We start from the raw sequence: 17,921 nt of genomic DNA, 5'->3' as shown, positions 1-17,921 counted from the left end.
TGTATATTCTCTCATCAGTGTGATCAAAGTCTTATTAACTATGTTAAACTGATTTTCCCTTTTGGAAAGCTGAAGTAACAACCAAGTCTGGCTGCCCTTTAATAAATTATTAAATTAAAATGTGTTTGATTAGATCCTCAAAACAAGTTACAGAGAAACATTTTTTACTGATATAATGTAAAATATAAATTATGAACAGTTGGAACATTTTCTGCTCCTTAGTTAATGTTCTGATGGAGGGTAAAGTAGTCCTCCTATCATATGTTCTGCTTATTTTAAAAAGGATTTCTTGAATACTAACAAGAAATACATGTGCATTAATGCACGTGGGACGTTATTCTATCTGACTTCACGGAAAGAAAGACAAGTGTTTTCCAGAAAAAGTGTTTTTGTATTGTTTTCTGAGGTATTCCTGGATCAGCTTCACCACCATCTGTAGTTCAATTTGTTCCAGCTGTGTGAATCTCCTACATTTCCTTTGTGCAGTGAATTGTGGGAGAATTGTGTCCATCAGCAGCTCACTGAGAAATTACGTTTACTTGAATGACTGTTTTGAATATAGTTTATCTTAGCTTAGATTTACTGTGGAGCTTCCACGCCATCTCCAAGCAATTATTTATTTTCACTGTTACTTCTTTACTGGGAAGACATCTTTATTGTCTTCATTGGAAGTGTTTCTTGAACTCCCTTTAGTGCTTACTGATAATATGTTTTTTTAAGAATTAAAGAAGATGGAAATTCACTGAGAACTCAATCAGATAACTTCTATAATAACAATTATTTTTAAATTTAAATAGTGTAAATATAATTTCAGAAGTCCACCTTTTTTTCTTTAGATTCATTAAGATGCACTATTTTGATTATTGTTGTGGTGGAAACTTCTGAAGCAATGGAGACGAAACAGAGAGACGCTGGAGAGCAGGAACTTGATGGCAAAACACTGTTGGGTTTATTCGGAGTTACGGCCCGAGAATTGACAAGACATTTACTGTAGACACGAGTTGCCACAGCGGTTGCCAAACCACCTCCAAAGATCTCGACAACAGGAAGAAGTTTTAACTAGTTCCAAATGGGTAATCAACATTCTTCAGACGCCAGACTAAACAAGCTCAGACAATACTTAAAGTCTAACTTAAACTGTCATCTAGGTCACAAATAAGGTGTTTACCGGAGCATAATGGGCCAGATAAACTGGAGCTAGCTGTCCCTAAACAATAAAGCCAATCTTAGGTCGGCATGAGCTTGTACGCACTGTGGGAACAAGGCTGCGGAAACCCAGGCTGCCCCTCCTTAATGAAGATAACAGCACCTGCAAGGCCGTTAGCCTATGACAGAGGAGGACAGAGAGGAAAGACACAACTGGCTAACTTGAAAACAAGCAGTACACAAGCAGCTGTGAGGAGACCAATGGTCACGTGTGTGAAGAGGTCACAGGCCTGAGCGAAAGGTTACAAGCTTACACTAAATATTCCCTAACAATTGTTATATCTCAGGTTTTACTTTTCAACTGTGATTTTAGTTGTAAAACAGACAATATCCCAAATTTCTTTAAAAATACAAAACATCTAAATCTGTAATGGATTTTTTTCCTTCTCATACCTGCCCTGACCTGTGCTGTGTTGTTGTTTGTTTAGGTGCGGCTGCTGGGCGTGGTCTCTCAGGGTCAGCCAACCCTGGTGATTATGGAGCTAATGACCCGCGGAGACCTCAAAAGCCACCTGCGCTCTCTGCGTAAAGAAGTAAGCAGCTTTTCTTGACACACAGACTCACTCACACTCACATTTCAGCTCTATCAGTTGCTGTCTGTACATAAATAGGTGACAGTGTGAGTTGTCACAAACAAGCAAATGTGTGAACACATACACACATCCTGTCCTCCCTTTTTTCCTTCTGTCCTTCACATCCACATGCTCATATGCACTCATAGCATCCATCCCTCACTGATCTGTACCTAGTGTCCAGTATTGTGGCTAACTGAGCAGTGTTTTTTCATGCTCTTTACACTGTCGTTTCATCCCCAGAACTCCACCACTCAGGTCCTCCCCCCACTCAAAAAGATGATCCAGATGGCAGGGGAAATCGCAGACGGCATGTCGTACCTAAATGCCAACAAATTTGTCCACAGAGATCTGGCTGCCAGGAACTGCATGGTCGCTGAGGACTACACTGTGAAAATTGGAGGTAAGTCAATTTAATACAATGCTTTCAGCCTCCCCTGGTTGCTCAATGCTAAACCCACTTCACCGACCTCAAAAATAAGTGTTTGGATTTCAGTGAGTGCCTGAGGCAGTGGAGTCTTAATGTAGATGGACAGATGGAGGGAGAAGGTGAGGGAATGGATGAGCTCTAAGGAGCTTCTTCTCCCACACAGAGTGACTGATATTACTTGTTTCCCTAACCTGTGATTCCCTTTTTTTTCTCCTTCAGATTTTGGCATGACCAGAGATATTTATGAGACGGATTACTACCGTAAAGGAGGGAAGGGCCTGCTGCCTGTCCGCTGGATGTCTCCTGAGTCGCTGAAAGATGGCGTGTTTACAACAATGTCTGATGTCTGGTAAGAGAGCACATCACTCCCTTACACAATCTCACAGCCTGCACTATGCATGTAGAAACCTGCTGTATTATAGCGGGCTCACAAAGTATTCCAGAAGTTTCGAAATCAAGGTTGTTCAATTAAAAGGTACAGAATGTCCTCGTGAAGAGATTTGGAAAAACATTGTCCACCTATTATTTAATTCAGGTCTACATATTTGTTTGGGTGGATGAGATACACTAAACTAATCCATGCTGTGGAGCTAAAACTATAAATATATATAACTTCACGGCCCGTATTCTTAACAACATTCCAATTCCAAAAACCATCACAATCTTTTGGTTTCCAGCTGGCTCTCCGGAAATTCCTCTCTCTGTGAGAGGATAGCAGGAAAAATTGTCTTTTTTTTACTGACACCTTTTTCTATGCCAACTTGCTGTGAAATCTCAGTTTACAGTTCTCACTTTGTATTTTTCTTATGCAGAGATGTGTTTACTAGCTCCCTTGCAAGTTTTTGTTTCCCAACTCAAACTGTCCCACGGGTCAGTCCCTAAGAGTGGGCCTAAACTGCTCCAGATGTTCTGAAATGAGAGGTTGCAGTGCCAGCACAAACCCACCTCCACATTTGCATTCTCCATCTTCCTCTTTGATGTTGCACAGATGAAGTTTAGCGTAAGAAGAACCCATTATGGGCTCCTCAGGAATCCACAAGTAGGTGAATTTTATTTTGTTGATCGGGAGAAGCTGTCTGAATGTGGCTTCTTCTGTCAGCACAAGACTGTTTCAGCCACTTGTATGCAGTGTTATAATATGACTGTTTAAAAGACTGTTGAATGGACTCTCTGAACTCATTCCAGTTGTTATATTATGCTAAGCAAGAGTGAACAAATATTGGGTTCTTTGTTAGTGAGGTTAAGAATTTTCTTCATGATTAGTTTCACAGCACGGTAGCTTGAGGTTAAACCGAGAACTTTATATACTAAGGCTGGTCCTGCAGGAATGACATCACTGTGGTTCACAGACTGCTACACTGATACAGACAGTTTATATTACTCTTAATACTTAAACACCACCAGGTTTTAGATTTCACTTATGCTGCCGCATAAACTTGTCAAACATCTGCTGCTCAGTGACTGTTGTCAGGTTACTCTGGCCCGATTATTACTTTTTAGTCAACAGGTCACCTTTTGAGTAAAAACAGATAACGCAGGGATTTAAAGTTTCAGTATTGAAAGTTACTTTATCAAGTTATTTGGCCACTTGGGAACAGAAATCTACAACAAGCTTATTATTACAACTGCAGTATGTTAATAATACTATCTAGAGAAGGAAGAGGAGCAAGCTGTAAACACAACACTGACATAATATCACCTTTCAAAGATGAGAACTGCAGTCAGAGGGTTCTGTGTGGTATGTCGCCACAAGCCTCCCCTTTCACCGTACATATAGCAATTTGACCGGTTGTTAGATTAAAACAGGGGTGTCCAAATGCGGCCTGCAGGCCATTTTGAATCGGCCCTCTGCAAATTCTAAAAGTATAATGCAATATGGCCCACAAATTAAACTTTTGCTTGTCTTATATTGTACTTATCAAATATATATGTTCAAATATATTAATGAGCCCAGTTTTCAAATAAAATCAGTCATTTAGAATTGAAAACATTTTCTAACCAATCTTACTTGATAAAAAAAAATAAAAAAACTTGTTTCTATTACAAGCTTGAAATTGCAACCTTCATATTTCCTCTTATTATCAGCAATCTGAGGCTTCTGTTTAAAGGAATGAGCTGCCAACAACATAAATGAAACCGTTAAGACGATGTAGGCTGTTTTTTTCTGAACATGTTTTCAAGTATCACACATTATTCACCGACATTTGATTTGTTTTGCTATCTTATAACTTAACTTTTGAGACAATATTCACCTCTGTAAGTGGCCAAGCTCTCCGTATATTTTTCTGTATGTGGCCCTCGGGGAAAAAAGTTTGGACAACCCTTTGTTAAAATATTGATATGTGCAGCTAGAGGTACATTTAAGCAAATATTGTATACATTTTTGCTTATTATAAGATAATTAACTACAAATCTCACAAATGTAGCCCTCACTTAAAGTCACATTGCCAAACCACACCTATAATATAGAATATACAACAACAAAATCAGATATTATATTCACTATTTTACCTCATGAAAGCAAATACGTTTTTTTTTGTACAAAACCACCGGCTGCCTGAAATGAAATGTGGGAAAACACAATTCAAAAGTTTACGTTGAAAGATGGTTAGCACTAATGGAAGGTATACTGTTCATGATTTGTATTTCGAGATAAATCAAAAGAAACCACATCATTTTGCACAATCATGCACTGGTTGATGATGTTTTAGCCCTCGGATCTACATCTGGTACATTTCAATAAATTATTATTTAGGGATAATTACAAACAAACGAAAAAAAAATGGGTTTGAATGTCCTAGAGTACCAAATATACAGTTGCTTAAGTATGATTGCCAGTGCCGCCTGTGCTCCTAAATCTCCTTCACTCCGTATCATTTGTTTCCACAGGTCATTTGGTGTCGTGCTGTGGGAGATCGCCACCTTAGCAGAACAGCCTTACCAGGGCATGTCAAACGAACAAGTGCTGCGTTTCGTCATGGAGGGAGAACTCTTGGACAAACCTGACAACTGCCCTGACATGCTGTAAGTGTCTCTTATGTGATTATATCAAACTTCTAAGGCCTTTCGGGTTTCTGTTTCAACACCCTTGACGGACGGTATTGTTTATATTATCCTCTACCGCCTCGCACAGCATTCTGTGTCGATAATATTTTGCCTGGGGTCTATTTTAAGTTGTGGTTTGAAGTGTTTAGAATATCATGTGGTGTGTATGCTTAGGTAGAGCCAAGATGAGACTGACATTAACGTCACAGGTTAAATGTGGTACGTTGACAGCATGGCCCCGCTAGTCAGCTGACAGCAAGAGCCCTCTTCACCTATCAGCCTCGGCCCATAGAAGGGAAGCCGGGTACCGGGAGTGAAAGATGCCCCTCATTCCTGTCTGTCCATCAGCAAAGGGAGTGGGATAGATAGAGAAGGAAGTCATTGATTCATTTATAATTTGATAATGAATCACCCGGCTGTAAGAGAAGAGACGTCACAGCATGCGTGCATGCGATGCTGCATGTATGCATCTCTCCTCTCCCTCTCTGACCTCAATAAGAAGGCATTTTGCTCCCCCCCCCCCCCCCCCCCCCCCCGACTCTTTGTGGCTGATCTCACCTTAGAAAGAAGGCTTGTTGAAAAAAGCAAGAGGGCCGAGTGTTGTGCAGACACAAACCTCTCGTTTCTATGGAAGCCTGACTGTTTTGTCCCAATTACAGGAACGTGTGGATTGTGTTACAGAGGTGGTGGTAGTGGGGGGTTATCCTCCTGGTCTGGGAGCAAAATATGGGGAAAGTCAGACCTTTTGCCGCTGGTTGCCCGTAGTGGAGTGACTTAATGGATATTTCCAGAAGACTGTAGAAGTGCAGTGAAGCCAGTAGTCTACACAAAGACTGAATAGAAAGATACAACAAGAGAAAGAAGGCTGGACAACAGACAATGGGAATGAGTCATATTTTGAGAGCATTGAATGCCTCCTTCTTGTTTCGGCTTTCCCATGGTCAGGTAGCTGTGGTTCACTGATTGGATTTCCCATGTGTCTGTCTAGAGTTTCCTAGAAACAAAAAGTGCATTCTATCTCACAGGGCTGGTCGAAAATGAAACACAGACGCTGCGATTACATTAAACAACAGGATTTATTGTGGAATGTGTATCACTCACAGAGCTATTATACATCAAGGTTTCACCACACTGGGGATGTTTCGTGCGTCATGTTTCTCAGCACTGTTGCAAGAAATTCCCATTCAGGGTTAATGAACATTTACCATAGATGTTGGAGGACGTTGCTCAGCAAGCTTAGCTTGAAATTTTGTCTGTGTCGGATTTAATCTCAGTATCTCAACGTTCTTTTTGTCCATATTTTAGTGTTATGAAATGTTTGCTGTGTCTAAACTAGTGCAGATTGTTTTATATTGGCGGATTGACACCAACAAGTTAAATTATTTACAGTTTATACATTGAGCTTGCACTCATTACTCACTCTGCTCAATACGAAATCATCCTCAACGTAAACAAAGTACAGAAAAGTATTACAGAGCACACCACTGAGCTATGTCGGTCCCAAAGGTAGCTTACAAGTTAAAGTAAATATCAAATTTTATCTGTAAAATATTAAGTATATGGCATATTTTGTTTGTTAAAATAGTATTCAATGAACTAAATTTAAATAACAGGTAAACAATCACAAGTGATGTGAAAAAAATACACAGTTAAAAAGTTAAATGGAAGTTGTTGTTTGACCTGAAGGATTTATTTTGTGCCACCTGAGGAGTACTTATGTATAACTGTGGGCTAATGTCACTCGTCAAATGTTAGTGCCTTTAATTTAACAGTAATAGCATGTGTCGTTGTGTGCCATGATTGGCAGAATGATGACAAGATGTCAGGATTTACTGCTGTGTTTGTTTTCTAAATTTGCATCAACAAGCCTTGTGTGCTGCAACAGATGGTGGGGAAAGAGTTCTGAGCAGGCAGGAATATGCAGACACGTTACCCTGGAGTGCCGGCCGTGATCCAAGCATTACACGTCTTTAATGGGAGCTCTTTACCGCCTGGGTTTGGACATTTGAACGTCAACTTTAAGACACTTGCTGTGCTGCTGAAAAACAAGCCAAGGCTGCCCCCCTGTTGCCTCAGAGTACGAAGCGTGGCTCGTGCTTAGGAAAAGATTTACCCATAATTCTGGCACCAAGCTGCAGAGGCTGTTGTGGACTGCAGAGAGAGGGAGAGCAAGAGAAGAGAGGGAAAAGCAAGAGCGGAGGGGAGATGACTGAGGTGTTTATGTCAGCGGGCCTTTGAGAGTATTCTTAGTTTGTTTGTGTATAATTGAAGTTGTGGTGTGGTGTAGGGCCACACAAAACTGTAATAATTCTCCCTTTTTATGATGTTGTTTTGACATTCCCAAAGCTCGGCTGCTGGCCTGGCACAGACCCTACGTATGATTTACTGTGCTGCTGAGTACATGCTACATCACGGATCCTACTGTATGTGTTGTAATGTAGCAATAAATAAAAGATATCCAAACTTTAAATATCTTATTTGAATTGACATGTTAACTAAGACTACTGTCAACAACAAACCTGTAGGAAATAATCAGCAATTCAATAGATAAGCGCAGGTGTTCATGATTTCACACAATCATTTTAGTTTGTAAGAGCTGTTTATACAGCATATAAAATTCACAGCCTATCGCTGCCCTTTTTATGTGTATGTTACCTTTTTTAAATAGTATTTTGTGTCTGTTTTAGTGTTCTAAAAGGCACAAAAAACCTTTTCAAAAAGAACAAAAGCCTCCGGTAAATCCTTTATTGAAGTTGTAATTGAGTGAGAAGCAGTTCAGTATACTAATGTAGTTTATGGTACTATATTATTGTACTGTATACATTTTTTGTTTTGTTTTTCATGCTCAATACTGAACTACAAGACGGTATTACAAGGGGCTTTAACTTTAGTCTCTCCTGCCACCTGCTGGTGAGAAATGTGAAGTATTCCCACTCTAACGTTTTAAGTCTTAACTGCTCAGCACTTGCATGCCCATGTATATATCGAAATAGTACTGGCTGTGAAACATTCCAATTACACACTGAGATGGGGGAGAAAATTCACATGTGTTATTTGTTCATTGGAGGCCTCGATGGGGCTATTTTAAGGCAGCAGGCCACATTAGTAAAATTAAGTTGGTGTCTGCCAAGTTGATGGTATTTTCAGAACTAAATTCCTTAATACAAAACATACTTGTGTAATGTCTTCAACTTAAAAACAGAAAGCGTGTTAAATGCCTTAAAACATACCATACATCTACATTACTGACCTTTTTAATATTTTGTACCTAACTTGCAGGTTTGAGCTGATGAGGATGTGCTGGCAGTATAACCCCAAGATGCGTCCGTCCTTCCTGGAGATCATCAACAGCATCAAAGAGGACCTGGAACCTCCCTTCAGGGAAATGAGCTTCTTCTACAGTGAGGAGAACAAGCCACCAGACACTGAGGAGCTGGACATGGAGGTAGAAAACATGAAGAACATTCCACTGGACCCTGCATCCACCAGGCAGCCCTCTGCTGCTGTCGCCCCCTCGTCGGGGTGTACGGGAGGGACGCCGCCTCCCTCTACCCAGCAGTTGTCGCCCATGCAAGGCCCAAGTACTCCGCTACTGGGAGCTGTGTCACCTTCCTCCCCTGGGCCAGGGGTCTCAGCCTTGGCGTCTCCAGGCCAGGCCTTGGACAAGCACTCAGGACATGTATCGGCCAATGGACCCGTGGTGTTACTTCGGCCTAACTTTGACGAGTTGCAACCCTATGCACACATGAATGGGGGCAGAAAGAACGAGCGGGCGTTACCACTGCCCCAGTCGTCGGCCTGCTGATATCAGACCAGCTCCTCCTCCTCCTCTTCCTCCTCCTCCTCCTCCTCCTCCTCCTCCTCCTCCTCCTCCTCCTCCTCTTACACAGGGTAACACAAACCTCTCATCCATTTCTCAAGGAGATATGGATGAGGTAAGAAATGACTTTCTTCTACTGTGTGCCAGTAGATGGTCTTTCCAATCCTTTAAGGTCAAACATAAACTGTAAAAACAGTGAGTGAGTACAGAAACCTGCAAAAGCATTTGGAGTTTGGCGTCTCAGACTCGACACTGGGGAACTCCTTCCTGTCCCGCCTGTATGTCAGTCCTTCAAAAAGGATTCAGTGCAGGCATGTGTCCTGACAGATTTAGACATGAACTTAAAGAAAACCTTTTTTTTTTATATCTGCCAGCAAATCCAACAGAAGAGCACTTTTTTCCTGGTGATTTCAGAGAGGATATTGTGGATATCAGAGAGTGTATTTATACAGAAAACGTGATTCTCTCTATTATATGGCAAAGCTCAATTTCTGAATGACTTTCCATCAAAATTACTTTGTTTGCATGAGCATACCGGCTCGTGTGATGTGAGGACAGTTTTGACTAAGATCATTGTTTCTTATTTTCTTATGATATGTCTGATCCCATCAGAAGCAGGTCAAAATGGAAGAGGAGGGCCTGTTGTGTATCTGCCAAACTATTGCCAAATCAATTTTACTTTCTTTCTTCGGTTTCATATAGATCTCCTTTCTGGTTTAAGGCTGTGATTCAGAGTTGAGATAATTTTGTCTACAAAAAATACCCAAATTATTTGGTGGTATTCAGACCTGATGCTTATTTTTGAGACTAGCTGATCCTAGAGCAACTGTCTGTGTGTCTTACCCCTGGATGGAGGACAGTGTTAGCCTTGTGATACTGGAGAACCCAGGATAAGGACAACATCAATTTTTTTCTAATCAATTAAAAGTCCCCTATTATATTATTTTCCAACAATATATTATAGGTCTCAGTTATATACAAAACATAGATACAAAACAACAATAATAGATTTAATCTGCAACTAATTTGAGAATCATTTCAATAAAATGTGTCCTCCAGTTCCTCATGTGTAAGGACATTTTGTGTTATGCTATAGCAAACTTGGTATAATTCAGAATCAGAATCAGAAATACTTTATTAATCCCAAACTGGGGAAAAAAGTTAATTGAGTATTTTACAAGCAATTAGCATATTAATTGATATAATAAGCCCTACATTTGTAACATTGAAATGCAAGCATGCTTTTGCTTACCAAAATGCTTTGTTGCATGTCCATTCATATCCAACTAAACAGACTGAAGGAAATCTTCATCACTTCTGAGGGGAAGAGCACTTGACTCGAGTCAGCCAACTCTGAATTACAGCATTAATCTGTCTTTGTTTTAATACCAGTCTAAATCTGAACAAAGCATTATACGTCTCTCAGTGCAAATCACTGAATTTCACAATCTAGGGATACAACTCTGCCTCCGTTTAAATTTTTTCAAACGTATCTGACTTATCTTTTAACTGTGCATTTCATGTGGGAAGTCAACATCGCTCTCTGTGATACGGCTGTTTAATTAAATGGCACCAAATACACCAAAACAGACACAGACCTGAGACAGAACAAAGAAGGATGAGATTTTAGTAGCCTGGAGATGATTTTTAAATCACAGCAGGTCTCTTTTAGAATAGTCATTAGTTTCTCTACATTTCAATCACATATAAAGGTCTTACGGTTGTATTTTAGACTGAAGGATCATTTTTATACACATCATTGGTTTTGTCACTTTTTTAAACCTTTATACGGTTCAAAATGTTTGCCTCTATGTCTGTACAGAACAAAGCTGCTATTTTATTCTTTTCCTCTTTTGGATGTGTATGTATGTATGTGTATATATATATATATATATATATATATATATATATATATATATACATACATACACGTATAAAGAAATCCTTCAGGTTTGGTATTTTATGGTCTCCACTAAAGTCCATTTCTTATATCTTCAAAGTCTGTTTAAAAAAACTAGAAAATAACAAAAAATAAGAGGATTTAGATAAAAACATTTTCGTTTTTCTGTTACCCCAAAAGGTTCTCTGTAACACTATATTTTGTTCATTGCCTTTTTATTTTTTATGAAATCTTTCCTCTTGTATTTGTTTTGTGGATGTCTATATTATTATTATTATTATTAATATTATTATTAATATTATTATTTGGAATGGACACCTTAGCTCGATGTGTGAGTGTGAACTTTCTGCACCCTTTATGTACTTGTTGTCTAGCACTGCGCCTAGCAATGCCCTCTAGGTGCAACTCAATCTCAGGTCAAAGTAAAGGCTTTGCTTTCTCCACACACTCCATGATCGTCCTCTACTCGTCTCAGCTTGTACCTCCCCCTTTATCCCCCATCATGTTTGGTTGAGTCCAGTAGTGCCCTCTCTCCTCCCGACTGGCACCTCACTGACCTCTACAACATACTGTACCTGTTTCCCGGTGCCTCCTGTTGAAGTCAGTGTACCAGATATTTACTTTACACCAGATCTGGTATTTTAACCCATCCATTTCTTGCCTGTTTTTGAATCAATAGGGCTAATTGGGTTGACTTGTTTGCCTTACTTATGCCAACCATCTCGCAACCATTCGAAATCTGGTATTTTTTTCTTTTTTTTTTAATTAAGGGCAGTATAACGCCACTTCTGCTAATGTTACTTATTCAAGGTGAGGTCATGTCTTTATTGTTTGTCTTCATAATCACTGCTTCTGAAAACCAAATAAAGGATGGGTTAAAGTCCAGGGAAGGGAACACATTTCAATGTCATGAATGGAAAAAGGTCTTAAAATAGAGGCTGGATAGTGAAAGTGTTTTGAAGGATTTCTCCTAATCTTTTGGAAATGTTGCCTGGTGATGTTTTTTCCTCTGAAGTTTTTCTTTTTTCTTTTCTGTAGTAGTGTTATTTATTTATTTTTTATTCTCTTTTTGTGATATCAGTTTAAATCACTGTATAAATGCCCCATGATTCAGTATAAAGTTGGACTTTTTTTGTATGTATCTTTGGTGTCATGACTGGGGGACGTTTTTTGTTTTTCTTTCCTTCAATTATATATCTACCTCACTCTTTTTAAATATATGTATGCGTATGGAAAACAAGTACATCTCACTTTCAATAGTTAGTATAGAAACCTCATCAAGATAAACCTCACAAAGCAGAATAGGAAAGGAGCTGGAATATCTGTGTTGTAAGATCAGCCCGCTGATTTCTTTCCCAATGTTTTAATATCTCTTAAACTACAAAGTAGAGACAGAATCAGTGTAAACTAATGTTGGGTATCAAGGTGAGAAACATAGATATGTGCACCTATTATTGAATTTGACTAGATATAGTTTAAAAGAAGCTTACAAGAGAGGTAGTACAAGTCTAAGATAAGACAAGACACCGGGGCAGAACGTCAACATCAGATATCCCAACTCCACTGACTCCCAACATATTTTTACAACCTTAAATCCTCACAAGACAAATCTAAAATGCATTTATATAAAAGTCAGAACAGTTATTATGTGGAATATTTAAAAAGGGAAACAATGTTTTATTGACTTCCAGGTTTTGCTGTTGACCTGTAGCCTGCAATGCTGCAAGATAACGGCACCTCCTAAACATCCAGATGACAATTTAAAAACATATATTTGGTTATGTATTTGCAGCAGTGCTCTGAATGTAACAAGGACTTTTTCTGTACGCAAAACCATCTTTGTAGAGATGGCAGCGTTTCCTTCATTTCTAAAACAATGTACAACTTCCATCATTTATCATTACATATCATGCCCCTGTAAACTCTGTGTTTACCTTCACACCATCACTCCCCCTGTCCAACTATATCTGTTGCTCTAAGGGAGAGATCATTTCTGTCTTCTGTTCTTCGATTGTTAGGAAGTAAACCCAGCACGCCTTTTCAGAACTATTTGTAGTGCTACTAACCGTAATGCTGCTGTTTGAAACAACTCAGTGGATCTTATATTGTCATCAAAATGTTGAGTGTGATGGTGGCAAAGAAGCTTTTACATCTCAAAAACTTCTCTTAAAACTTCAGTTATACTTCCTCTCACAGCGGCTACTTGGAGAATGGTGTGCAAGGGCTTCTGGGCTTGAGACAAAAAATGAATTTTTGAAAATTCAGGCTGACATTTTTACCCAAAAGCAATACAATGTAATTGTTCTTCTAAGTTCTTACTAAGCACTATTTTAGTGCATGATTTAAGAGAATAAAGAAGTGAACTGTACTTGGGTTTTGAAAAAGAGTCTGACTGCTGCTGAATATCACTTTGGTACCGATATCACCACTTACAAGCAGACAGCTTGTGTAGTAACGTAACATATCTGTACATTTATGTTCTTTCCATTTAGATTTATGTAATGATAAAATAGAAACTCTTCAGTTCTGGGAGTAGGCATTACATTGACCTGGCGTGTGATGAATCACTGATCAATTAATAGTTACGATTAGATCAGAAACTTGTCATAACTACAGCATTTACATAATAAGTGGACGTGTAAAGGAAAGGCATGTTGTGTATATTACGGGTAGCAATGGAACAGAGTAAACAATATGATTAGGAAGATAGGATAGGCATTAGTTTACAGCTTCACACTAGTTGCTTTGACCAGATTTCAACGTAAACATACAGAAGCTAAAAAAAAAAACATTACTAAACTTTAACTTTCATCCTCCTGAATGTTCTTCATGCAAACCTCAGGTTTATGAAGGATGCGTCAGTGCATTCAAACTGCAATAATAAGTTTGAGGTTTATCATTATCATGCATCTGTTTTTATGATTTGCATTCCTATTCCTTCTGAGGGGGCCTTGGTTTAATGCTCTTATTTTATGACAATACTTTCACTAAATCTTTGTTCATAACCTGATCGGGGAAAGAAATAATCAAAAAACTTCACCAGACTGTCTTTTTTCAAGCTCTGTATCTGAGGCCTCAAAGTTTTTTCACACCTATAACTGAGATGGGGTATTTTTGACATGCCATCTCCAAATGTGTATCTGAGAATTTCTTGTATTTTCTTTTTTTTCTGAAATTTTTAATAAATAAATGAATGAGAACTTTTACTGTTTGTTGTTTTTAATTCCCCCCAAGGCCACAGTTTCTAACAACATAGTTCAGCATTGCAGTTCCTGTTTGTGGTGTGTAATGTCTTTAAGAAGATCAACCTCGCTGTAGATGCCAGCTTAAGGAAGTCTGCAGTCATCATCTCTTTATGCAGTTTCTGAAGGGGGCTCCAGCTGGTGCAGCATGGTATGAACGAGGGTCTGCAGCAGAGGTAGTAGATTTTCCTTTGAGGTCAGGCTGCCAGATGAGGGTAGATGGATGAGAGCTGCCCTCCTCTGACCGTGATACAGCGAGCAGTAATACGCAAATTCACACAGGTACCTGGGCCGCAGTGAAGTAAGCATTTATTTACTTAGTTTTACAGACCACTGGCAGTCAGAAGACTATAAGCTACCACAGGTTTTTGTTTTTCATTTTGAAAGAGAAAGCAGTAACATCTTGTAAAAATTGAGGTATTTGGAGGTCACATAAGCCGTTTAAGCTATTCAAAAAATGTAATGATCTACTAATGTTTTTGTAAAATCAATTAATGACACAACTGTAAATCAAAAAAGATGGGACACATTTATTATATTCTTTAAGCATAATTTGTTATCAATGTGGGGAAGTTAGTCCGGAGGTATTGCATATACAGTGGGGCAAAAAAGTATTTAGTCAGCCACCAATTGTGCAAGTTCTCCCATTTAAAAAGATGAGAGAGGCCTGTAATTTTTATCATAGGTATACCTCAACTATGAGAGACAGAATGAGAAAAAAAAATCCAGGAAATCACATTGTAGGATTTTTAAAGAATTAATTGGTAAATTCCTCGGTAAAATAAGTATTTGGTCACCTACAAAAAAGCAAGATTTCTGGCTCTCACAGACCTGTAACTTCTTCTTTAAGAGGCTCCTCTGTCCTCCACTCGTTACCTGTATTAATGGCACCTTTTTGAACTCGTTATCAGTATAAAAGACACCTGTCCACAACCTCAAACAGTCATACTCCAAACTCCACTATGGCCAAGACCAAAGAGCTGTCAAAGGAGACCAGAGACAAAATTGTAGACCTGCATCAGGCTGGGAAAACTGAATCTGCAATAGGTAAGCAGCTTGGTGTGAAGAAATCAACTGTGGGAGCAATTATTAGAAAATGGAAGACATACAAGACCACTGCTAATCTCCCTCGATCTGGGGCTCCACGCAAGATCTCACCCCGTGGGGTCAAAATGATCACAAGAACGGTGAGCAAAAATCCCAGAACCACACGGGGGGACCTAGTGAATGACCTGCAGAGAGCTGGGACCAAAGTAACAGAGGCTACCATCAGTAACACACTACGCCGCCAGGGACTTAAATCCTGCAGTTCCAGACGTGTCCCCCTGCTTAAGCCAGTACATGTCCAGGCCCGTCTGAAGTTTGCCAGAGGGCATTTGGATGATCCAGAAGAGGATTGGGAGAATGTCATATGGTCAGAAGAAACCAAAATAGAACTTTTTGGTAAAAACTCAACTCGTCGTGTTTGGAGGAGAAAGAATGCAGAGTTGCATCCAAAGAACACCATACCTACTGTGAAGCATGGGGGTGGAAACATCATGCTTTGGGGCTGTTTTTCTGCAAAGGGACCAGGACGACTGATCCGTGTAAAGGAAAGAATGAATGGGGCCATGTATCGTGAGATTTTGTGTGAAAACCTCCTTCCATCAGCAAGGGCACTGAAGATGAAGCGTGGCTGGGTCTTTCAGCATGACAATGATCCCAAACACACCGCCAGGGCAACGAAGGAGTGGCTTCGTAAGAAGCATTTCAAGGTCCTGGAGTGGCCTAGCCAGTCTCCAGATCTCAACCCCATAGAAAATCTTTGGAGGGAGTTGAAAGTCCGTGTTGCCCAGCGACAGCCCCAAAACATCACTGCTTTAGAGGAGATCTGCATGGAGGAATGGGCCAAAATACCAGCAACAGTGTGTGAAAACCTTGTGAAGACTTACAGAAAACGTTTGACCTCTGTCATTGCCAACAAAGGGTATAAAACAAAGTATTGAGATGAACTTTTGTTATTGACCAAATACTTATTTTCCACAATAATTTGAAATTAATTCATTAAAAATCCTACAATGTGATTTTCTGGATTTTTTTTTCTCATTCTGTCTCTCATAGTTGAGGTATACCTATGATAAAAAATTACAGGCCTCTCTCATCTTTTTAAATGGGAGAACTTGCACAATTGGTGGCTGACTAAATACTTTTTTGCCCCACTGTAACGTTGTTTTTTGTCATTCAGAAGGACATTTGTTTCAGAGTGCAGGAAAAGATCCCTACCTGCCAGCATCTCTTGAATAAATAACATCCATCCCTACTCGTCTGAACTCTTTGGCGACAGCCTTCATGTTAACGACTGAGTCCAGTTTCTCTGGTCCTCCTTCCACACAGCAGTGACTATCAGGACAGACCCCGCACACATCTTTTTCACTGTATCCACTGTTCTTCGCTGTTTGCTCCAGAAAGACGACACTGGAACCTTTGGCTACGCCCAGATGTACAGCAAACTGGGGCACACAAACACGAAAGGTAAGTTAAATATTTCCCTTTTCATACGATAATCAGTCTGTAGTTATGCATTTCGAACATTATTTATGTCAGGGCTTAAGCTATCATTCAGAAGAGTTACCCTATTATTCTCTGAATGTGAGGTTTTGGCAACAATTTGCTAACACAAAAATCTAAATTAAAGTTTTTGGACCAATTATATCAACATTATGTCAATACATGGGGACAATAAAGGGATGTGAATTAAGGGAAATCCAATATAACTGAAAAATAAAACATTTAATACTATATTTTTTGTAGCTACCTCAACTTTTCATGGTTACAGGGACTTCCAAACTCAATATTATTATAAAAACGAATTGGCTCTGGCCTTGTTTTTCACTTGAAAAATGTATTTTTACCTTTGGGTGAAGAGTTTGCCAAATCTGAGTAATGATTTGCTGAGTCCTGACATAACTCACTGGCACCTCCTTGTTGCAAACATGAGTCTTCTCTCCTAATCCAACCAACTTCAAGCCCTTGAATGAAGACGTAATAGAAATGTTAAGACTTTATGTCCAAAAATGGTTATAACACAAACCGGCAATTTTTAAAGTTGTTTTTGTGTCATTACCTGGGCTGCTTTCCAGCTGGGGTTCACTAAGAACTGTCGAAAAGGTCCAAAGCCTTAAAATATGGGATTACAAATCTAAATGAACGCCGGTTTGAAAACTTTGTGTAATCATGAGCAAACATGTACTATTTTACCTGTAACCACCACGATTTCTTCTCCACTCATAACGCAGTCAGGTAGACAAAGTCAGTAATGTTTGCTACGCAGTGAAATCAGAACACTGAAAAACATCAGGGTTAAATTTAGCCTCTGCAGTTCACCTTTATGTCCGCCTGGGGTCGCCGTTTCCCGGGAAATAAACAGTGAAACCTCTATGTGGAAGTGATGCATTCAGGGGCTTCCAGTTAGTTCTGTCATCCAATTTACTGGTACCTTATAGTCACACTTTCAATGCGCCGGATAGTTAAACAGAACTATCGTTTTTTTCGACAATTAAATAATAAAACAAATACTTAGTTATTAAATACACAGTTACTGACAAATCATTGGTGCGTTAATTTTATTTAATTTGTCACCACTAACATGCGGTTTTCAAGATAAAACATGAATACAAAAAATGGCTAACATATAAAAACAAAAATATTTATTTGACTTTTCAGTGAG

The 17,921-nt window shown here is 39.3% G+C and overlaps 2 protein-coding genes across 3 annotated transcripts in view; one reads left to right on the top strand and one right to left on the bottom strand.

Moving 5' to 3' along the window:
* The window catches only part of igf1ra (insulin-like growth factor 1a receptor), a 74,650-nt gene extending 60,471 nt beyond the window's left edge, over window positions 1-14,179 (top strand). The window contains 5 exon segments of the mRNA XM_063901806.1: window positions 1,635-1,739; window positions 2,022-2,181; window positions 2,428-2,557; window positions 5,098-5,232; window positions 8,533-14,179. Of these exon segments, the coding sequence (XP_063757876.1) occupies window positions 1,635-1,739; window positions 2,022-2,181; window positions 2,428-2,557; window positions 5,098-5,232; window positions 8,533-9,058 (1,056 nt within the window). The 3' untranslated portion in view covers window positions 9,059-14,179.
* On the bottom strand, window positions 14,175-17,591 carry pgpep1l (pyroglutamyl-peptidase I like). 2 transcript variants are annotated; one of them, XM_063901827.1, is made up of 5 exons: window positions 17,453-17,591; window positions 17,319-17,371; window positions 17,107-17,223; window positions 16,478-16,704; window positions 14,175-14,417 (listed from the first exon to the last, which is right to left on the bottom strand). In XM_063901827.1, the coding sequence occupies exons 1-5, from the start codon at window positions 17,481-17,483 to the stop codon at window positions 14,327-14,329; spliced, it is 519 nt and encodes a 172-aa protein (XP_063757897.1). In that variant the 5' UTR covers window positions 17,484-17,591; the 3' UTR covers window positions 14,175-14,326. The 2 variants fall into 2 exon arrangements, with proteins under 2 accessions (XP_063757897.1, XP_063757889.1); XM_063901819.1 differs by having other exon boundaries at window positions 14,175-14,501; window positions 17,453-17,590.
* Window positions 17,592-17,921: the final 330 nt, after the last annotated feature.

The sequence above is a fragment of the Eleginops maclovinus genome, chromosome 2, assembly GCF_036324505.1.
Source record: "Eleginops maclovinus isolate JMC-PN-2008 ecotype Puerto Natales chromosome 2, JC_Emac_rtc_rv5, whole genome shotgun sequence".
Lineage (NCBI taxonomy): Eukaryota > Metazoa > Chordata > Actinopteri > Perciformes > Eleginopidae > Eleginops > Eleginops maclovinus.
Note: the sequence above shows the minus strand (reverse complement) of the source record. Positions and strands in the feature narration are given on the sequence as shown.

Coding starts and splice junctions, on each gene's coding strand:
- pgpep1l (XM_063901819.1), bottom strand. CDS start 17,483: ATGAGTGGAGAAGAAATCGTGGTGGTTACAG. Junction 16,705..17,106: donor GGCAAACTCTTCACCCAAAG/GTAAAAATACAT, acceptor TGTGTGCCCCAG/TTTGCTGTACATCTGGGCGT. Junction 14,502..16,477: donor TATTCAAGAGATGCTGGCAG/GTAGGGATCTTT, acceptor ACTGCGGCCCAG/GTACCTGTGTGAATTTGCGT.